The following is a 22519-nucleotide window of genomic DNA, read 5'->3' as shown; positions in this document are numbered from 1 at the left end:
GCTGGGTGCAGGTAAGGGGCGTTACTGCAGCTGTGCGACCTCTGAAAACGGAAGGGACACGACTACAGCTGTACAATCAATAAGTGGACTGAGAAAGGGAACTTGTGGGCAGAGTCTCGTAGCAGGGCGGGGCCTGGCATACTGGCCAAGAATCCCAGCACGGGAAAGGGTGACTGGCTCCTGGGCAGGGCGACCTTTGCACAGGGCAGGTCCCTGGCAACCCAGAGCTCTGACACGCTGCGGTCACGGAGCCAAGTGTTCCGGAAGCTTCACCAGGGTCGGGGTGCCGCTGCCATGGACATCCCGCCGCTAGCCGGCAGGACTGTGGCGATGTCACTCGGTGCTCTGCCAGTGTCCTACGTACTCAACCAAGTTTCGGCGTTCTCACAGTATGTTTTCGTCCATGAGGACCATGGGCTGGAGGGAAGATGAGAGGTAGCATGGGAGCTGGGCGGAGGGCTAGGGGGTGGGGATACCCATGCAAACAGAAATCCCTTACTGGCCGCACTGAGTCAGGAGGATGCAGTCGTAAGTTTGTGGGAAAAGGTGATGTGGAGCCATAGTGGGTTGAGGTTTACGGATATTATGGGGATGCATGTTGTGCCGGTTCCAAAGTCACCCAGGGTCAAAGTATTTTCCTAGATAAAGACCAACTCACCCAACTCCCCTGGCACGCAAGCCCTGTTCCATGTCTTTTGTCTCAGACCTAGAGTAAATTTCCCCTACAAGCAATGACTACTGGTGTGACTTCTATCTTTAGATAGATTCTGGAGGTCCAGCAAGTCCCTCATGCCAAAGTTCAACTGACCCAAACAATGGGATAGAGAGGGCCTTAGCCATAGGTCTGACTCCTGGTACCTGTCTCCTGGGAGTCTGAGTCAACTGCCCTCTGGGAGCCTAGGTCCATTCACCTGTCTAGGTTTCACTATAGTCATAGGTGAGGATCACAAATTCTGTGCAGTGTCAAGATTTGTGTTATTGGCATGATGGTTAAGTAAAACCAGGCTGGAGTGCATGAAATGTGGGCCTGGATAGTTTAGGAGAATTGAACAAAAACTTGCTGTGTTGCACCGGACAGGTGGATTCCCTTCTCTGGGTTTTGGTTTGTTTGTCTAGCTGTGTTAGGGAAGCCCAGAGACTTAGCTTCTGTTATCTTTGAAGCTAGCTGGCCTGTCTTATCAGGAGTATAACTGAGCAAGGATAGGGAGGGGCAGTTGGAGACATTTGGACTTTAGCTGGGAGAAACAGAGCTTCGGAATTCTAGCTCTCCTCCCCATCAGAGCCTGACCTCATGAAGGCTGACTCTCAATGCCTGACCAGGCAAATCCAAAGGACTGAGTACTGGCTAATGAGGAATTACTGGAACTAACAGAAATGGAAAGGGAAGTCAGAGAGGGCTTCCAGGGGGAGCAAGATGGATAAGCCTTGAAGGATGAGTAACGTTTGCCAAGTAGAAAACCTAAACAAGAAGCCACTGATGGAGAAGTGAAGTTCCATTCTCCTTTGCTGGTACTTTCTGGGTAATTCCTCCAGGAGGTCTCACTCAAGCATGGCCTCACTTGGTTTCCCCCTAGGCCCCTGTGTGTGGTGCTGACGAGTGCTCTGGTACTGGGTCTGCTTTTCATGGCTGTCTACAGCCTATCTCATGGGGAGATCACCTATGACCCTCTCTATGCTGGTGAGTCACTGGGAGATGGTGGGGAGAAAGGTGCTCTGGACAAAGGCCTCCCTCCATTCTAGCCTTGGGACAACCCGAGGACCTCTGTTAGTCTTTAAGTGGTTCCCATTAACTATAGTTCAGAGAGCTTGGACTACCATTAGACTGGAGAACCTCAAAGCTCTCCCCTTTTAGAGAGAAATAATTATGTCTTTCTCCCCTATGTCCTCTCCAGGACTCTTGTAGCCCGAGCTGACCTCGCTCATCTTCCTGCCTCTACTTGAGTTCTGAACGGTGGGATAACCATGATACTTTGTCCAGCTCCAGACTTGGGACTTCCTTCATCACATATGTAGAATGGGGTGCTATTATGTGTGTCCTGGTCATTTTGCCTTGGACCTGATTTTCAAGCCCAATTATAAGCTGAACTAAAAGCTAGGTGTGCTACTGAGAGCCTGTAATCCCAGCACCTGGGAACCTACAGCAGGAGGATTTTCATGTGTCCCCGGGCAGCCTGGGCTACAGAACCTGTGTCAAAAGAACAGAACCTGAGATTGCCCAGGCTCAAGCTGCCATTGTGTTGGCTCTAGCCACACCCATACATGACCCTGTCCTCGCCATATCAAGCCCACTCACCTGCTCAGTCCTCCCTTCTCTGTCTCCAGTCTTTGTGGTCTTCTCCTTCACCTCGGTGGTGGACCTGGTCATTGCACTCCAAGAAGATGGCTACTTGATGGGCCTTATGGATTTCTACGCCAAGGAGGTAGTGTGGGATGGCTGGGTGTGGTCCTGGCCCCATCATGCATGCTCCTGAGCCCCACTCCTGTCCACAGGGCGAGCCCTACCTACGCACAGCGCACGGCATCTTCATCTGCTACTGGGATGGTACTGTGCACTACCTGCTCTATCTAACAATGGCTGGTGCCATCCGCAAAAGGTGAGGGGGACAGAAGACTAGAGGGTCCCAGGCCTCTGAGGAGCCAGAAGTATTTGAGAAGGGGTATGTTCACCCAGGGATGCCTAGAGGACATTCCAGGTCAGTCGTCAGCAGGTGTGGCTGGCTGGAGACCTTTGCTGTCATTCCCAGTTTTTATTGTCCCTGTGTGAGGTGCCATCCAGGCACACACTGAGCATGCTCAAGATCCACACTCCACCTCTGGCTACCAAAAATAAATAAGGAACCCAAGAGGGACCCAGAGCTAAAGATCCAGTGTTGCCTCTGGGCCCTTGAAAGGGCTTGAGACGGAGGGTTAATGGGCCACAGCTGTTGTTGTAAAAATATAAAAATACAAAAGGCATAGTCTCTTACCCCACTAGGTCCTGCACTGCGGTGCCCCAAGATATCTGCTAGATAGCTGCAGAAACACATCCCAACTCCGCGGCGGCCCACTGTCTCTTGCCGCCACACACTTTCCTACACTCAAACCGGCACATAAAAGAACACACAACACAATAACCTTTGACCCAATTGGTAAGATGTAATTGCCCACTTAAACATACAAAGCCCGGTACCGTCCATCCTTTGAGAACATTAATAACAACCTGTAAATACATAGAGCGAGGATGGCATCCATCATCCTGCCCCGGCTTCTCCTTCTCTCTCTCCCTCCTATCTCTTCTGTTCTAGTCTCCTCCTCTTCCTTCAAACTTCTCTCCCTCCCACCCATCCTTCCTTCTCCTCCAATGACAGGCCTCCTTCTATCCTGTACCTGCCCCTCACCTGTACTTTACAAATCCAATGGTGAGAAGGTTCTGGTGAAGTCACCTGATTCCTGAGTTTGTGACTAGGCAGCTGTCCTTGGGGCAGTGGAATTAGCATCAAAATACAGAAAACTTCAGGGCAAACCACAACACACAGCTATCCCCCCCTTCCCTTCCCAGGAAAAGGTACCGGAACCTTGGGCTCTACTGGCTGGGGTCCTTCGCTATGAGCCTCCTGGTGTTTCTCCCAGGAAACATCCTTGGTAAGGACACAGACTCTGAAACTGCAGCCCACACGGCTAAATAACCTTGCCAGCAGGCAGTACACCCTCTACTCCCTTCCTACATGGCAGTAAAGGGGAGATGGCATTAATCCTGATTTCCTCTCAGGGTTTCCCAGAATGTTCTTCACAGAGGAAGGGAGTTTAGTGAAGGCTTGCTAAGTAGGTCTCTCAAGAAAGGGCAGAGAATCCCAGTGTTGAAATGGTTCAGAAAATGCTGATTGAGGGGGACTGTCAGACACTTCACTGCAGGGTACAGCCTCTTAGGGAGGTAGAACAGAGGAGTTTGATTGTGTTTAGCCCATGCTGCTGCAGGGTGGGGTACCGGGCTGAAGGGAAGCTCTGGGACACCACTCCAGGTGTGGGAAAGAGCAGTCTGAGATGTGTGAGAAAGTCGGAGCTGGCTTGGGGTCCTCAGACCTGCAATGAGGCCAGGGCCATGGGGTTCTCACTCTTGGACATCCAGGTACTGCTGTGAGTCTGGGAAGTACAGAGAATGGAGTTGGGAGCCCGCAGTGAGGTCAGTGTCTAGCCCAGGGCCTGGGGAGAGAGGAAGCTCAAGAGGGGGAGCTCAGGCTTGTCCCAGTGGGGTGAGATTGTCCTTACCTTGGTGGAGACAGGCTTGGTGGCAGTTGTGGCTGGGAATGCAGAGCGGTCTTCTACAGAGAATTAGGCTGTGCTCTGTAGACAAAGGCCTTCCCCAGGTTCCTCACAGCAAATCTTGATGAAAGAGACAGTCCGTGGTTCTAAACTGTTCAATGTTCTGGCAGAAAATGGGTATATAAAACCATCCCCCACTTCTCAGGGTGGACCTGAGAGTAAATACCTTTTTCAGGGAGGAATGTCTGGGAAGGGAAGCTTATTGGCTAAGCCCTCTGGGCCTCTAGGCACCTCTGTTTTGAGCCTATGTGACCACAGCTCACATCTCTTTATGTGAGAAGCATGGCACGTGTTCAAGAATATGGCGGGGAGCTGGGAGTCTCTGGGTCCCAGCCTGCTCTACCTTCCTGGCATGGTTTTCTGTTCCACGGGGGACATCAAGGTGGGAAGCAAAGATTACCCGCACAAGTGTAGGGTCAGGCAGGCCTGGGTAAGGAGGGTAAAAGAGCTTCATCAAGGACAGTGCCACTCAAGGTGTCACTTGCTATTAGGAGTTCCTTCCTGAGTCCCATTCTCTCCTCACCCTGGCAGGTAAATACAGTTCAGAGATCAGACCTACCTTCTTCCTTGCCATCCTGTACATGCTGGTTCCATGCTGGGCCGGTATGAGGATCTTCAACCAGTCGCCTGCACCAAGCTCCTGCACCTGTGATGTGGTGAGTGCCCCACCAACACCCGGCCTAAGCTGCGAATGGTAGCCTGTGCCCATCTTCTCAGTACTGGGGTTCAAGGCCAGCATGGCCTTTACGGTAAGATTCTCTGAAAACTTCAGGGACTCAGGGTTGGAACACTCACCTAGAGTATAGGAGAGTTGGGTTTGACATGTCTAAATGAGGCATACTTGGGAAAGCCTCCTTGGTGCTCAGGAAGATAGAAAGGAGCGTTTACTGAGCGTCTACTGGGTCCCCGACCTCTCTGACTAGCCCTGACTTTCTCCTGTGGGACAGGTACAGGAAGAACAGAAGAAAAGCCTCCTACAGCGCCCGGCTGACCTGACACTCATAGTTTACCTCATCCTTGCTGCATTTTTCACTGTCTTCCGGGGCCTGGTGAGTCTGCCGTAGCTGCCTCACTCTTTCACCTCCAGTCTACCTCTTTAGCCTGCTTCTCCCAAATTTATCTCCTTATTCATTGCCAAAAGTACAATGTTCTTCTATCTGATCACCCAAGGAAGTGCTTCACCAAGTCTGACCTGAATGTTTCAGACAAATGCCTATTCCCTGTAGCCTCTTTAATACAATCTTATGGTGAACCCCAAGGCAAGGGGAGAGAAACAGGGAGGGCTGAGAGGGACCAGAGTGATTATTGTGGGCTCAGCTTGAGAGCTGGAGTAGGGAGGGGCCTTGCAAAATGTTTGGTGTTTGTCTGTGTATCTTAGGTAGTACTTGACTGCCCCGCAGATGCCTGCTTCATCTATATTTACCAATATGAACCATACCTTCGGGACCCTGTGGCCTACCCAAAGTTGCAGGTGAGAGGTCAGATGGGAGGAGTGGGCTGTGGTCCTACCCAAGCTTCTCTGAAGCAGTTGCCTGAAGCCCCTGCCAGTCAGGCAGATGCACATGCAGACTTCGGGTATGGTGGCATCCAGGTGCTTGAGGACACATCCCAGCAGCTCTCCAGGATTTCATCCAGCCCCTTGGTCACCTAGGATTTAAGAACACATCTTGGGGTTGGGGGTTTAGCTCAGTGGTAGAGCGCTTGCCTAGCAAGCGCAAGGCCCTGGGTTCGGTCCCCAGCTCCGGGGGAAAAAAAAAAAAAAAAAAAAAAAACACATCTCATTCAGGCTCTGATTAGCCCAGTCTGAATCACATGTCCCTGTCAATCATGTTAGCCTTGGAAATAGGGCGTTCCCATTTGCTAGGCCGGCCTGAGTGTGGTAATGGGAAGGACCCATAGAGAAAGAGAGGGGCCTTGTGTAGATGCCCCACCTGTGTCCTCATGGGCTGTGGTCTCCCCTAGATGCTGATGTATTTGTTCTATGCTCTACCATTCTACTGCCTGGCTGCCTATGCTCTCACCTTCCCTGGCTGCTCCTGGCTGCCGGATTGGGCCTTGGTATTTGCTGGAGCCATTGGCCAGGTAAGGGGTGGGGATGGGATGGGGTAGTGATGATAGACAGGCCCACAATTCCCTAGCCTGGGGGAGATGGCCACAGGTAGCCCCAGGCACCCTAGTCAGGGCTGGAGAGAACCATAATGGCATATATGGATTGATGCTACAACGCTTGCCTAGCGTGTGCAAGCACATACCTTCCATTCCCCAGCACTGAAGAAACAAACAAACCTAACTAACAAACAGAAACCCGGAGGGAAGGAGGAACAGGGCCTGAGAGGGACTGCAGGGTGGAAAGATTGTGACCTATGAAGACAAATACAGGGAAGGGCCTCCATGAATGGGAACAGTATAGAAAGGCAGTAAAGAAGACACCAGTGGAGAGAGACAAGAGACAATTTTGAATTCTGGCTCTGTGTGAGGAGAGGTAGGGAGCCATGGACTGTTGGAGCAGTAGAGGCACCAGAGCTCTTTCTGGGTTTCTGGTAGGGAGAAAAAAAAGCCTAGGCCCCATCAAGGCAGGGGCACCCAGGAAGGAATCTGTTGGGCAGTAACAGTTGTAATGAGGAAGAGTAGCATCAGAGGCAAGAATGTTTAGAGCTCAACAGTTGCTTGAGGGAGGGAAGACATGAGAGTGGGTGGTGCGTGAGGTTTCAGCCTGACCTGTGCTCCTCCTGCATTCCTGGCAGGCGCAGTTCTCACACATGGGTGCCTCCATGCACCTACGCACACCCTTCACCTACCGCGTGCCAGAGGACACCTGGGCCACCTTTCTTCTGAGCAACCTGCTGTTTGCACTGGGTCCCCACCTGCTGGCTCTCCGCTGCCTGTGGCGGCCGGCCTTCTTTTTGCGTGCAGCACCGCCATCTTCGCCCCAGGACCAAGGCAAGAAGCAGCAGTGAGCATGTGCACCTCTCTGCTAAGACTTCTACCTATGCAGCCGTCGTTGCCCTCTAGGTGTGGGTTGGCCATGGAATGATGGACATGCGGAGAAATTGCGATCCAGGCCAGAAAGGAGCATCAGTGTTCTTGCTACTACGTTACTGTGCCTCAAAGGTCACAAGGACTTTAGTGCCCTCTCCTGAAATCTAGCCATCGCCTCCCCCATCCTTTTAATAAAAACCGTTCTCTTATCTAGAACACCACCTAAGGATTTCAGGGAGTTGGATCAAGGGGCCATCTTCTTGTACCCCACAAGGGGAAAGTGGGGGTGCTCACAGCCACGGTGGCTATCTGGAATCAGAGTGACCAGGACATTCGAAATCAGCTTTTCAATGGCATACACAAGTCCATATTCCAATGTGAAAACTGAGGCTTAGAAGGGGAGGAGGAAGAAGTCACAGCACACCTGGAGCTGCGGGTGTAGTTCCATTGGCAGAGTGCTTGCCCAACAGTTATCAGTGCTCTGGGCCCATTCCCAGCACCATGTGAACTGGGTGTGCTGCTGTATACCTGTTGTCCTTGCACTGGCAAGGCAGAGGCAGGAGGATCAGGAGCACAAGGTCACTTTTGGCCACATGGCAAATTGGAGACCATCCTGGACTGCATTCTCACCCCTCCACACATAAAAGAGTCAGTGGCAATATGGCAGTCGGTAAAGTACATAAGGAACTGAGTTCTGTAACTCGGCACTGGGACATGGGAGGAAGACAGGATCCCCAGAGCTCACTGCCAGACAGCTCCAAGTTCAGTGAGATACCCTGCTCCCAAATCAAATAGAAGCCAGGAATGGTGAAGCACATCTTTAACCTCATCCCTTAGGAAGCAGAGGCTGGCAGATCTCTACAGGTTCTGGGTCAGCCTGGTCTACATAGTGAGCTCCAGGCCAGTCAACGTTCTCTCAGACAGAGGCTGAGAGCCAGTGAGGAAGACAGCTAATGCTCTCCTCTGAGCTACTACATACACCTGTACTCTGACAGGCACCACACACACACAGGGTCTTAGGGTTTTATTACTCTGAAAAGACATTATGACCAAAGGCAACTCTTAGAAGGACACCATTTAATTGGGGCCGGCTTACAGGTTCAGAGGTTCAGTCCATTATCATCAAGGCAGGATCATGGCAGCAACCAGGCAGGCATGGTGTAGGAGGAGCTGAGAGCTCTGCATTTTGATCCAAAACCAGCCAGAAGAGGACTGATTCTGTCAAGACTTGAGCATATAGATGAAACCCCCTCCCCAAAGCCTACCCCTTAAGTAACACACTCCCTCCAAGGCCACACCTGCTCCAACAAGGACACACCTACTAGTGTCACCTCTTGTGGGCCAAGCATACAAACACATAAGTCTATTCATTACCACCACAAACGGAGCAGAACATGACTAACCATACAGTGGAGTTAGTCATCTAGAGAAGATTCTAGCCCAAGGTCACACCTGGGCACAGCTAAGTTAGGAACTGACCTCCAGCCTAACATTCTAGGGCAACTGAGGCTGGCTAGGAAAGGGCTGAAAAACGGGTCTCCATTTCCTGTTTTTAATCTGGAAACTGGGTGAAGAGTGGAGCTTCCAGATGACTAGGGCCCTGCTCCTGGGCAGAACCAACTTCACCAGGTTTCTAGTGGAAACCCAGTCACAACAGACCCTTCCTTGCCCAGAGACCTGTGCAGGCTGAGAGGTCTGCCTCAGGCAGCAAGAGGAAAAGTGGAACTTAGACCTGTCCCCCTAAGTCCCAGATTTCCTGGGTGATTGTCCAGGGAAGAGATGGGCAAATCAAGAGTGGCAGCCCAAGCCTCTTAGCCAAGCCATTGTGCTGCTGCCTCTGCAGAGAAGACTTATCCATTCTATCCTTCTAGAAAACCAAGTGTCTGGCTATGGAGCCTAGGCTAGCCTGGGACTTGCTATCTTTCTGCTTTAGCCTCCTGTGTGCTAGGAAAACAACCTATACCTCCATGCATGACTTTTGCTCTCCTCCTCCTCTTCCTCCTCTTCCTCCTCTTCCTCCTCTTCCTCCTCTTCCTCTCCTCTTCCTCTTCTTCTCCTCCTTTTCCTCTTCTTCTTCCTCCTCCTCCTCCACCTCTTTAACAAGGTCTTTGTGTAAAACCCTAGCTGTCCTGGAACTCACTCACTCTGTAGAAGACAAAGTTGTATGTAGCCCAGGCCGGCCTTAAATTCCCACTGTAGCCCAAGGTAGCTTTACCTTCCTCAATTAGTTTTTTGAGATAGGTTCTCTCTATTATGTAGTTCTGGCTGTCCTGGAACTTGCTACATAGAGCAGGCTGGCCTCAAACTTACAGAGATCTGCCTGCCTCTGCCTCCCAAGTGCTGAGATTAAAGGGTGTGACACCACAGAAGCACCAAATGTGTAGGCCAGGCTTCGAACTCATGACCCTCCTACCTCTGCCTTTTGTCTCTTAGCATGTTTTCCCAGCATACACTACCACAACTGGCCCAAGGTGACTTTGAATTCCTAACCCCGCCTCGGCCTCTCCAGTATTGAGATGACAGATGAGGTATATACACATGGCCTGGCTATAGGCCAGACTAACTTCAAGCTTCCTGTCTACCTGCCTCAGCTTCTTAAGGCTGAGATTATAGACTATGGCTACAAACCTGTTCCCTTTTTTTCCTTCTCCTCCCAGGCTGACCTTAAACTTGCAGAAGATGACTTTAAAATGCTGATTCTCTCCTTCCTCTCCAGAGAACTTGAGTAGCAGTTGTGTGTCACTACCATAAAATGAAGTGTATCAAAAAAAAAAAAATGAAGTGTATCGGGGTGGCAGGGAGGTTAGCGAACCTGAGTCTTTCCTGTGTTGGCAGGAGCTGGAAAACTTGATTGAGGACCTTGGCTAACCAGCCTAGTTTACCCATCTGCTCACTCGGTGGTTATATGGGACTCCTAAGCGGCAGCACGTCTGTCACCCTAGGCATGGAGTACCAGCTCAGTCCGGTGAGACTGGTCAATGCAGTCCTCCTAGGTAAGAGGTTGCGATGGATCATTATCACAGTGCTCTCAACTCCTTGTGCCTGGGGACTGCCCCACCCCCATCCCGCGCGGTGCGCACGCGTGCGCGCGGCACCTTTAATGCCCCACGCGCCCTCCTCTCCTTGCAGGCAGACGCCGGGATTGCGCGGCCCGCGGGACCAGCTGGCCCGACCGCTGTGCGCGTGCGCAGTCGGGAAGCGCACTGGCCGCTCAGCGGGGGCCACGACCAGGATGGTGAGTGCCACGCTGCACTGGGTTCTCGAATCTCACATTTGTTTCTGTCTCTCCCTTCTCTGCCTCTCTTCGCCCTTTCTTCTCTTCCTCTTGCCTTTTTTCCTTTGGCACTTTCCTTTTCTCTGCCTCTTCAATGTCTCCCCCATGTTTGGGGGTGGGGGGTGGAGAAGAGTGCTCACTTACTCTTTTTCTGTGTCTCTCCCTACTAGTCTCTCCTTCCTCTACCTCTGAGTCTTTCTCTGCATCTTTGATTCTACACCTCCATTTCTGCGTCTCTGGGCCACTGTCTCTGAGTCTCTGTCTCTGAGTCTCTGTGTCTCTGGGTCACTGTCTCTGCATCTCTGCGAGTCTCTATCTCTGGGTCTCTGCGTCTCTACGTCTCTGTCTCTGAGTCTTTGTGCCTCCAGTACTGTCTCTGGGTCTCTATCTCTGCATCTCTTCCTCTGAGTCTCTATTCCTGTGTCTCTGTCTCTGCGTCTCCACTCTGGGTCTTCGTATCTTGTTCCTTCTGTTTCTCCTGGACTGGCTCAGTAGCCCAGCCCGTTGCCACCGACCTCCCTAATCCTCTATCCCCAACCCCCGCTCGCGCTGCCAGGCTTGCTGCAGTCTCCTGGCGCGCGGATAACCTTGCGGCCCCGGTCCGCGCTGCTGCTCCCCCTTCCGTGCGCTCCGGTAACGGGGGTGGGGACTTAGGGAAAGGCGAAAGGAATCACCTGACCCTCTGGCTGCTCCACGGTAGTTGCGTGGCTGAAACCCCTTTGGGGAGGGTTGGCAGAACTAGGGACGGTCGGGGCAGTACAGCTGGAGGCAGCTCCTGTACCCGCAGGCGTGTGCTCCAGGAGCCCTCGGTCACCGCGCACTCTGGGCCGTGGCCTGGGGACTCCTGCTGCTGGTCCCCGTGCTCGCAGGGGCGCAGCGTGGCAGGAAGAAAGTCGTGCACGTGCTGGGTGAGTTTTGTGCGAAGCTGTGGTCATCCCCTCCAACCCCCAGTACACACACACACACACACACACACACACACACTCACACACACACACACACACACACACACACACACACGGGTGCGCGCGCGCATGCACGCACGCACACACAGCACACACACATCGGAGGCCTAGAGTGAACGACGGGAGTGGGATGGGGTGGAGGATTGCCGTGGTCCCGACACTCAGTCTCCTCTGAGCTCCTTTCCCACTGTAGACCTACATCCCCCTCCCTGGGTCCCTTCCTACCGCACCTTTGACCCCTGATTGGTCGCCCCACAGAGGGCGAGTCCGGTTCGGTGGTGGTGCAGACGGCGCCGGGGCAGGTGGTGAGCCACCGCGGTGGCACCATTGTCTTACCCTGCCGTTACCACTACGAGGCGGCCGCCCACGGTCACGACGGCGTTCGCCTCAAGTGGACGAAAGTAGTAGACCCTTTGGCTTTCGCCGATGTCTTCGTGGCTCTGGGTCCCCAGCATCGAGCCTTCGGTCCCTACCGAGGGCGGGCCGAGCTACAGAACGATGGACCCGGGGACGCCTCCCTGGTCCTCCGAAATGTCACCCTGCAGGACTACGGGCGCTACGAGTGCGAGGTCACCAATGAGTTGGAGGATGACGCCGGCATGGTAAAGCTGGATCTAGAAGGTGACCACCGCAGCACGGGCAGAGAGAAAGGAGGACAGTGCGGGACAAACTGAATCAAGTTGGCACAGTAGAGATTTTGTTGGGCAGGGAGAACAGCTCATTTTAAAAGTATAGCTCTTATTTATATATGTGTATGTTAATGTATGCATGTGGTTAAGGCCAGAGAGACCTCCGACCCCCTGGAGTTGGAATTACAGGTGTCAGTGTGGGGAACAGAACTCTTTTTGGCTGGAGGAGAAACAAGAAAGAGGTCACCCCTCCCCTTTTTTTCTTCCCTTCTTCCTCCCCCCCCCCCCCCCCCCCGAGCTGGGGACTGAACCCAGGGCCTTGCGCTCTACCACTGAGCTAAATCCCCAACCCAACCCCTTTCTTCCCTTCTAAGACAAGGTCTCAGCCTGTCGCCCTGGCTATCCTGGAACTCACTATTTAGACCGCGGTAGCCTTTGTCGGGATAACCTTTTGCACCCGGTGTGAATGAAGGCGTGTCCTTCCTCCATTGCCCAAGGCACCTTCTGATTAATAAAATCTCACCACACCTCGAATTTGCAGCCTGCCTCTCAGGTGAAGGGATCAATGCTAACCACTGGGACATCTTTCCAGCCCTAGCTCTATGATTAAGACAAGGTTTAATGGACCCCAGGTTGACTTTCACTTCATGAACTTTATTTATTTATTTTTTTTTTAGTATAGAATAGAGTTTATTCAGGGCATGAGGAGTTAAGAGGGTAGTAGGGGCAGAGAAATAGAAGAGTAGAGGCCAGCCATGAGCACACGGAGAGAAGGGGGAAGGAGAATGAGGAGAGAAGGGACAAAGCGGGAAGAGGATAAGAGCAAGAGAACAAGAGAGCAAGAGAGCAAAGAGTGAATTCATGAACTTTAAAGAAAGAAGACATTGGGTTTGGGGATTTAGCTCAGTGGTAGAGCGCTTGCCTAGCAAGCGCAAGGCCCTGGTTCGGTCCCCAGCTCCAAAAAAAAAGAAAGAAAGAAGACATTGAATTTTCGTTGTGTGCGCACACACTTGAGTGTGCTTATGAGTGAGCACCTGCCATGGTGCTTGTGTGGAGATCACAAACAAACTGCAGAATGGATTCTGTCCTGGAATAGAACTCAGTGTGTCAGGCTCGGTGGGTGGCAAATGCCCTTACCCTCCGAGCCATTTTGAACATTTCTGAACATTTTTACGATGGTCAATTGTAGCTGTCTTCACTAGACGCTTTCTGTTTGCCAGCCATTTAGCTAAGGGCTCTCTGGAGCTTCTCCTTTAATTTCCTCAAATCCCCAAGGCAGACAGCTATTAACCTAAAGATGAGCTCTGCCTCAAGAAGGCCCTGGGCATCTGTAGGTGAGGGGCGTGGCCGAGATTCGACATCCTGTCCATCAAAGTTCTAGGGCTTCACAGTAGCTGATGTGTGCATCCTGCTCTGGAACAGGGGATAGCATGAGATTTCAGCCTAAACCCTGTCCTTAAGCACAGAAACACTCCAGAGTTGGGTTGACTGAGTTTAGGGAGAAATAAGTTTAGAGTTACAGACAGAAGCTGGAAGGGAAACGCTTTAAATAACTCTGGCAAATCAAAGGGCTCAACACCCTGCACGACTTTTTCAGGGCCCTAGGAACAGGCATTTCCAGCTCAGTGGTCACTTTGGGAAGGATTCAGTTCTGGCGGGCTGTCAAGACATTGGGACAGAAGACATTAAGAGTTGAGTTTTGATGGATGAATTAAGCAACTGGAGAAGGATAGAAAGAGCAGGAGCGGGGTTGGGGATTTAGCCCAGCGGTAGAGCGCTTGCCTAGCGAGCGCAAGGCCCTGGGTTCGGTCCCCAGCTCCGGAAAGGAAAAAAAAAAAAAAAAAAAAAAAAAAAAGAAAGAGCAGGAACGAAGGCCATAGAAGAGCAGATGGGATTAAAGTGTGTGGAGAAGGAGAAGGAACTCCTCCCAGGCTTGAATCTAAGGACCAGTTGGGCCAGTGGTGCGACCAGGTCTGAGGGCAGAGAAAAGAATGTACTGAAGGTTCTGTTTCATGTAAGGTGTGGTAGAATCCGGGGGTGGGGGGGAAAAAGGGAGGGAGACCCTGACAGACTCCCATTCATCTTCGTCCATCCAGGGGTGGTCTTCCCCTATCACCCGCGCGGAGGCCGCTACAAGATGACTTTCGCGGAAGCCCAGCGCGCTTGTGCGGAGCAGGACGGCATTCTGGCATCTGCGGAGCAGCTGCACACGGCCTGGCGCGATGGCCTGGACTGGTGCAATGCAGGGTGGCTACGCGATGGCTCCGTGCAGTACCCGGTGAGCCAGGCCCGAGAGGCCTGTGGCGGATCTGGGAGCCCTGGGGCTGGTGGCGGCACCAACGGGGGCGTGCGCAACTATGGATATCGTCACAACGCCGAGGAACGCTACGATGCCTTCTGCTTCACGTCCAACCTCCCCGGTGAGTTAAGCGTTTTCTAAAGAAGCGGGTCTCGGGGGTTGGGGATTTAGCTCAGTGGTAGAGCACTTGCCTAGCAAGCGCAAGGCCCTGGGTTCGGTCCCAGCTCAAAAAAAAAAAAAAAAAAAAAAAAAAAAGAAGCGGGTCTCCAGCGCTTATTTCCTGCTTTCTTGAAGGAGACCCGCCCCCAAGGGCCTAGGCCCCACCCCTAAATACATAGGCTTCTCCCTGAAGGGGACCCTTCCCTCCCTCCTTCCTCTTTAACATTATGCCTTCTCCCTGGGGAGGAGACTCAGAAAGCCTGGCCCCACTCCAGATGCATACAGTCCCAGTCCCCCAGAATGAGGTCCGCCCCAGGTGCATATGTCCCGCCCTTTAGGGAGAAACTCACCCCAAGTGCCTAGACTCCAACCTTTTGAGGAAGACTGGTCCTAACCGCCTAGCCCTAGGGCCTGGCAAGTGGAGAGAAGTCTGTCTCAGAAACATAGACGAGAGCATAGTCCCCAACCCTCCGGTTCTTCTCTCTTGAGGGAAGACCTCCCCCACGGACTACGCCCCAAGGAGTTAGGCACATTTTAAGCCCAAAGCCTCCCATCCCCGCCTCCCCGAGGAAGAACTGTCCAAAATACAAAGAGCCTACCCTGTGGTCGAAGGTCCGTTTCAAGAGTGTGGACCCGGGGTTGGGGATTTAGCTCAGTGGTAGAGCGCTTGCCTAAGAAGCGCAAGGCCCTGGGTTCGGTCCCCAGCTCCGGAAAAAAAAAGAACCCAAAAAAAAAAAAAAAAGAGTGTGGACCCAGCCCCCTAAAAGAACACAGATCCTAAGGACGTCTAAGGACGTAGACACGACGCTAAGGCATAAGGACACTGGCGAAAACCTTCCCCAAACATAGGTCCCGCCCCAAATAGGAAGCCTGCCCAATGGACAGAGATCTCCCTGAATTGCATAGACCCTTCCTCCAAGACCATCGCCCCCTACCAAAGTGAGCAGGCCCCGCCTCCGCCTTGCCCTCCGCTGCTATGAAGACTGTTTTCCAGGGCTGCCACATGGGGGCAGTGAAATGCCAAATGGTACCGGCATCGCATCGGGAAAAAGCGGAGGTCCCAGGTTGCAGGGAATGGGATGGACTAGGAGCAGGAAGCCCCAGGATGCTGGAGCACGCAGCGGGCCCATCCCTGACCCGACTCTGACACACTCTCGGGTCCCGCAGGCCGCGTGTTTTTCCTGAAGCCGCTGCGACCTGTGGCCTTGGCCGGGGCCGTGCGTGCGTGTGCGGCACGGGGTGCCACAGTGGCCAAGGTCGGGCAGCTCTTCGCTGCGTGGAAGCTGCAGCTCTTGGACCGCTGCACTGCGGGCTGGCTGGCGGATGGCAGCGCGCGCTACCCCATCGTGAATCCGCGAACTCGCTGCGGAGGTCCTCGGCCCGGCGTGCGCAGCCTCGGTTTCCCTGACGCCTCCCGTCGCCTCTTCGGTGTCTACTGCTACCGCGCTCCGGGTGCCCCAGACCCAGCTCCAGGCGGCTGGGGCTGGGGCTGGGCCGGCGGAGGAGGTTGGGCCGGAGGGTCGAGGGATCCGGCTGCCTGGACCCCACTGCGTGTCTAGATCTCGGAGGATGCGCGTTTGGGGGTGTTGATGGCTGATCCAGGGACCTCATGCACCCCCTGGATACCGAGCACGTTTCAGAGTCTCAGAGCTCCCTTGGACAGACCCATGCGGTGCACTGCAGGCTGATTTGGCTACCTGTGGTCTTTGGACATTGACCACACCTAAAGTTTCCTGGCTACGTGACATAACTTTTGCCTGTGGTGAGCTGCAGGCTGACCCACCTGTTGTGGTCCTTGGTCGCTGACTATGATGCCCTCTGAGGATCCCTGGTAGTGGCCAAGCCCACTTCTCTGGATAGTGGGTGACTCATCTTTCATACTTTGTCTAGAAGAGTCATGCTCTCTCCCAACCCCCAGGATCCCAGTAGACCAACAGGACTCTACGGTTTCCTAAAGATGAGCCCCGCCCCCTTTTTGGGCTCCTGAAGAACAGGTGGATGCTTCCTCTCTGTCACCTGGAGGCTGGACCCCCAGGATTAACTGGAGACCTGCCCCCCAACCCCTCTGCATTACTGGGGAGCTTGAAAACTGGTCTTGGAGAGTCAAGGACTTCTCCCCATCACCCGGTGAAGAAATAGAAAACTGTGGTTCACTCACGAGGTGATCATGGCCTGTGTGGGCAGGTGACCAGAGGCTGGGTGTTCCCACTCTTCCAGAGAGTCTCTATGTTTCCGAGGTAACATGCCTTGTCCCTGGGTCACTATGGAGGACAGACCCAACACCTCTGGCTTCATAGGAGAATGTTCCCAGCTGGCTCCCCGGAGCAGTGGCCATGCCTATCCCTCAGGTATTCCCTCTGGCCAGAGAGTAGACTCGCCTGAATGTCCCGTCCCTGGGCTCCTTGGGGAATATCACCAAAGAGATTGTTCCCTCAGACCAGAGACCCCTAAGAATCTGACTTGTAGAGACAAGCTGCTCGGCTCCTTAAGGTCACACAGGCCACCAGTGCAGCCTTACCCGTCTCACCCGCTACACCCACGGAAATGGCACTGTCTGCCTTTCTCTGTAACCATGGTTACCACACATTTCCTTTCTCACTGGCCTAAAGCCCAGACACCTATCACTTCATTTTTGGCTGTCCCTGCCCTGGTGGACCACCGTGGAGACAATCTTCCCCATTGAGTGTCCTCAGGGGAACCCAGCATTCAGTTCTCCAGGACTATTCCGTGGATCAGCTGCCCCTTTCCCAAAGTGCACCTTGTTTCTCTCAGCAGCCCAAGCCCCACCCCTAGACAGTTTGAACCTCCGGACCGTTGTCATGGAGATCAAACTCTGGTGTCCAAGGAAACAGAACACCTGTCCCTTCAAGGCTTTCCCTCCAGGGTCCCATACTGTCCAGCTGTTGCCATAGAGACCGTCAGTGTCTCCATGACAACTGACCTGCAGCACTCAGGAACTTCTTGCTATGGGCAGAGTACCTCTATCTGGAGCTGCCTAATGTGTTCCTCAGGCGCCTGACAAATGTCCCTTCTTCAGACGGGCCTATGCAGGCCTCCGCTTGTGGGCCAGCTGCCTGCCACCACCCGTTTGCATGCTAACTCTACTCTCCACGCAGCAGCCAAGCAGGAACCACCACTGCAGCCCCCTCCAGCATTTTAAATGTTCACCCTGCAGATGAGAGAACTGAGGCTGTGGTGCTGTACAAGCCGACCTTTCCTTCTTGAAGATCAAGGAGGGCAGACTCTCCCTGAAACCACCAATTTCAACCCATTTCTGAGGGCCCATTTCTCAAGGGTCAAGACCAGCCCAAATGCAGGAGCCTCCAGTTCTCAGGTGCTGCTGGGACCAGCAAGTACCCTTGCCCACACACCTTCCTGCCTGACCCATCTATCTCGGTTAACTCCACCCCTAAGTCTGGAAGCTAAGGGGCTGTGGGCTCCAGTCATACCTTTTGTTCTAAAGTATGCAGCCAAAAACTCACCCAGGCTCTTCTCTGGACTAGGATTGTTCTGAGGTTCCTGAAGCCCAGGTTCAATAAACCTTTGTTCCTTCTGATGAATGCGAAACGAGGCTGCCGGTCCCTCTATCAGTGTGGTGGAGTTCTCAGGCCAGGTTCAGAAGCAGCTCCTCTCCCCTTTCAATGCTCACAACCTGAGCATAGAAAAGCGGAACAGTTTACCAGGTGTCAAGACCAGGACCCTTTGAGGTCCTGTCTGACTCCTCATGTGCTCTGTGGCATGAGTGCATACACATAACTCATCATAACATGATTTTAAACATGTTAAATAGGTTCTGGCTGTAAATTGAGGTAGTCATCTAGATTTTTATTTTTCGTTTCTTTGAGACAGGTTTTCACTGTTTAACCCTTGCTGTCATGGAATTTGCTACACAAACCAGTCTTGACCCTGAACTCAGTGATCTGCCTGTCCCAAGTGCTGATTAATGGCGTAAGCCACCACCGCCTGGCCAGTTTTTATTTATTTTTAAGTTTTTTGTCTGCACTTCATATGTACCGGTGCCCCTGGAGGCCTGAAGAGGGAGCTGGGCCCCTGGAGCTAGAGTTAGAGATGGTTGCGCTGTTATCTTTGAATCCGGGTCCTTTGGAAGAGCAGGAAGTCAACTAAGCCATCTCTCTAGCCCCGGATTTTTCTTTGTGAACTTTATTTATTGACTTATTTCTAGTGTGTGTGAGTGTAAGTGTGTACAAGTGGTCAGAAGACAGGAGCCAAGTCTCAGTGGTTGGCATTCATGTAGTCCTGGACCAATCAAGGTTACTCTGGGAAACGAACCACTGTTGGCTGAGCTGGAAGGGGCGACTCCATCCCCTTTGCTCTCCCCCAGTGAAAATATAAAACTTTACATGCAAGAGAAAACCCAGAGGCTGTACCCCACTTCAGGGATTGAAATATTTATCTAGAAATGCTTTGCCAATGTCCCAATACCCCTCCCCAAATAAACTGGGGGTCCACACCTTTAATTCCAGCACTCTGAGAGGCAGGTGGCTCTCTGAATTCAGGGCCAGCCTGGTCTACAGCAGTGGGTCTCGAACCCTTTGAGAGTCACATCAAATCTCCGGCATATCAGAACTTTACGTTATAATTCATAACAGTAGCAAAATTATAGTTATGAAGTAGCAATGAAATAATTTTATGGTTGGGGTCACCATAGCATGAGAAACTGCATTAAAGGTCTTAGCATTAGGAAGGTTGAGGATCACAGCTCTGTGGAGTGATTTTCAGGCCAGTTAAGGTTATGTAGTGAGACTCTGTTTCAAAAAATTAAACACCCCTCCTCCTCCCAAGAAAACCCCTTTGTGATCTCCCACTCTGGCATGTGTCCCTCATCACTAATGTAAACTGGAGCACAGACCTCCATCTTCTGTGTATGACTGTCCCAAGAGGGTTTTACATAGTTGGCAGTAGTCACTGCTGTCACTGCTGTCTTGATAGATGATCACCCCAGAGTCTGGTGACCTGAATTTGATCTGTGGGACTTCCATGCAGAAGGAAAGAGCTGACTGTTTGGTGGTGGTTGGTTTTTCAAGACAAGATCTCTCTGTGTAGCCTTGGCTGTCCAGGAACTCGCTCTATAGACCAGGTTAGCTTCAAACTCAGAGATCCGCCTAGCTCTGCCTGCAGAGTGCTGGGATTAAAGTCATGTGCTCCCATCACCCAGCTAGATTTATATATGTGAATACCACCAGAAGAGGGCATCAGATCCCATTACAGATGGTCGTGAGCCACCATGTGGTTGCTGGGGTTTGAACTCAGGACCTCCGGAAGAGCAGTCAGTGCTCTTAACTGAGCCATCTCTCCAGCCCTGGTTCTCACATCTTATCCTACCATTTAGTAGGCTGAGGTAGAGAGATTGGCTGAGGTAGCCAGCTTGAGCTACAGAGTAAGGCCATCAGTCAATGGCGTGCTAGCTGTCTAACTTGGCACCTCTGACAGCTCCCATCTGCCCTTCTCCAGCGCTATGTATTTGTCTTCCTGTCCTGATTTTGTTCGTTTGTTGCCAAGGCCGGTCTTCCCGCCTCCACCTTTGCAGCACTGGGAGGAACCGTGCAGGATACTGCTCTGTTTCTTAACGGGAGGTGTGTGTACCTTGCTTACTTTTCTCTCTGTGACCGGTTGCCCAACAGAGCAAATTGGGGGAGGAGGGTTATTAGACTCTCAGTTGGAGGATACAGTCTGTTACAGTGGGAATGTCATGATGGCAGGGGCACTGAGGTCACATGGTGCCCACAGGAAGGAAGCAGAGGCTGTCAGCCCCCTTGTTTCTTCTCTCTTTGAGTATGTGTGTGTAACTTTATTTTGTGGGACGAGGAGAGGACTCACTTCAAGATCCCCTTATAGTTATGTATTTCTACCACGTGGATCCAGGGAACTGAACTAAAACCATCGGTTTAGCCACAAGCACCTTCACTTACAGAGCCATCTTGCCAGCCCCTCAATGCTGATTTCAGATAAATCATGGGGGTTTTTTTGTTTTGTTTTTTTTTTCCCCAGGATGACTTTTCTCTTCTCTGTCCAAAACTGTGGCCATCTCTTCCCTCCCAGTCCCACTCATGTTCCGCCTCCGTTCCACCCACCATGCCTGTCCCCAGTTGTGCAGATGTACTCCTGGGATCTGGTGGCATCCCTGAGGCTGCTGCATGAAGATCTTGAGTTCAAAGCCAGCCTGGGACACACAGTGAGACTCAGGGCAGAGGAGAGAAAAAGAAAGAAGAAAGAAGGAAAAGATTCCTTCTATTTCTCCTGCGGTGCCCTACTTCCCTCTGACCCTGCACAGTGTGTGGCACCTAATAAGGGCTCAGGGCCTGTGGCCATGGCTCATTTAGTGAAGTGTTTGTATCCCTGTTCTCAAAGCGCTCGCCTAGCATTCATAAAGTTTCCAGCACCCCCTAAAACAAACATGGCAGCTAACTCCTTTAATCCCAGCAGTGGATAGGCAGAGGGAGGCATATAAATCACCAAGTTTTAGGCCATCCTGCTCTACAGCTTGTCTCAAAAACAAAACAAAATGAAAAACTAGTTAGGAGTTCAAGATCATCCTCAGATACATAGGGAATTCTGGTCCAGCCTAGGTTACATGAGTCACCACTTCAAAGGAACACAGGTTCTCAGTGAATAGCCAGGCAAGTGAATAGGTGAGGGGCCACAGGCAAGTTGAACTGTTAAAAAATTTTTATTAAAATGTCCAAGAAGTACATTAACATCCACAGTGCCAGATACCACAGATTCACAGAACATCAAAGCTCTCAGAAAAAAAAAAACAAACAAACAAAACATAAAACCAAAAAAACCAAGAAAAACCGAGCAGAACCTGTAGCCATTCACATACACACACTCACACTCCTCCCACATACGTGGCCCAAGCAGACACACACCAGGGAGGGGAAGAGGTGAAGATGAGTCTCCAGTTCAGAAAAGCCTAAAGCACCGGCTTCTTGGAGCAGGCAGTGCTGGGGCTGGGAACAACCACTGAGCTCCAGCAGGCCACGCCCCAAAGGGCCAGGCTACAGTAGGCCACGCCCCAGTCCCTGGAGCAGGGGATTGGTGTGGTTCTTTCTGAACTAGGGAATGTTACCAAGAAGCTGTGTCCCCAGTCACAGGGACCTTTAGGGGAATAAGGGTCCAATTTGCTTTTCTCAACTATTTCCCAACCCTGCTCGTGTGTGTGTGTGTGTGTGTGTGTGTGTGTGTGTGTGTGTGTGTGTGTGTGTGTGTGTGCGCGCGCGCGCGGTAAGAGGTAAGAGGGTTCAATCTCTTCCCTTAAATAGAACAGAGTTTGGAGCACAAATCAAGACCAGAGTTTGGGAATTGAGCTAAGTTGGTAGTGCTTGGAGCTCAGTTGGTGGAGTGCTTGGAGCTCAGTAGACAGAGTGCTTGGAGCTCAGGTTTAGAACATTTGCTCAGTATGCACAAAATTCTGGGTTCAGCCCTAGCATTGTGTACACCATAATGCACACCCAAGACTAGCCTGAGGCCCTGTCTAAAACAAAACAAAACAAAACAAAACAAAACCCAAAAACACCTTTACAGTTCCCCAGCTCCGAAAAAAAAAAAAAGAACCAAAAAAAAAAAAAACAACCCACCTTTACAGTAATTATAATGCACAGAAGGAAAGAAATTCTTCCTCTAGCTCCTCAGACTAGTCTGCCCTTCTCTTACCATCATGTGTAAAATGGGAGACCAAGGGTCACGTGGGCTGCTGAGAGGATTCAAGGGCATCTCAAAAGGCTTTACATGGCTTCTATTCAGTAACTGCCCCAGGCTTTCATTACCTCCCGTGAGAGATGCAGGCTCAGTAAACACTTAGGAAGAGCAGGGCATGGACCCCAGAACCTGTGCAGCTCTGTCTAAGCACTCATCCCTGCCCCACCTCAGCCCACCAGCTCCTAGAGTTTCTGAA

General features: G+C 52.1%; 2 protein-coding genes across 2 annotated transcripts; both read left to right on the top strand.

Annotated features, from left to right (window-relative positions):
• The first annotated feature begins 281 nt into the window (after nucleotides 1-281).
• On the top strand, nucleotides 282-7494 carry Tm6sf2 (transmembrane 6 superfamily member 2). Its single transcript, NM_001127654.1, is given in 10 exon segments — nucleotides 282-389; nucleotides 1575-1678; nucleotides 2323-2420; nucleotides 2491-2594; nucleotides 3539-3621; nucleotides 4831-4955; nucleotides 5247-5348; nucleotides 5678-5770; nucleotides 6262-6381; nucleotides 7044-7494. Coding segments are annotated over 10 exon segments (1137 nt in total). The 5' UTR covers nucleotides 282-294; the 3' UTR covers nucleotides 7257-7494.
• Nucleotides 7495-10422: 2928 nt separating this feature from the next.
• On the top strand, nucleotides 10423-18559 carry Hapln4 (hyaluronan and proteoglycan link protein 4). Its single transcript, NM_001108398.1, is given in 5 exon segments — nucleotides 10423-10513; nucleotides 11340-11460; nucleotides 11776-12138; nucleotides 14243-14566; nucleotides 15772-18559. Coding segments are annotated over 5 exon segments (1203 nt in total). The 5' UTR covers nucleotides 10423-10510; the 3' UTR covers nucleotides 16164-18559.
• The last annotated feature ends 3960 nt before the right edge of the window (nucleotides 18560-22519 follow it).

This window comes from Rattus norvegicus, chromosome 16 (assembly GCF_021556685.1).
Source record: "Rattus norvegicus strain SHRSP/BbbUtx chromosome 16, alternate assembly SHRSP_T2T, whole genome shotgun sequence".
Classification (NCBI taxonomy): domain Eukaryota; kingdom Metazoa; phylum Chordata; class Mammalia; order Rodentia; family Muridae; genus Rattus; species Rattus norvegicus.
This window is presented reverse-complemented; position numbering and strand designations above follow the sequence as displayed.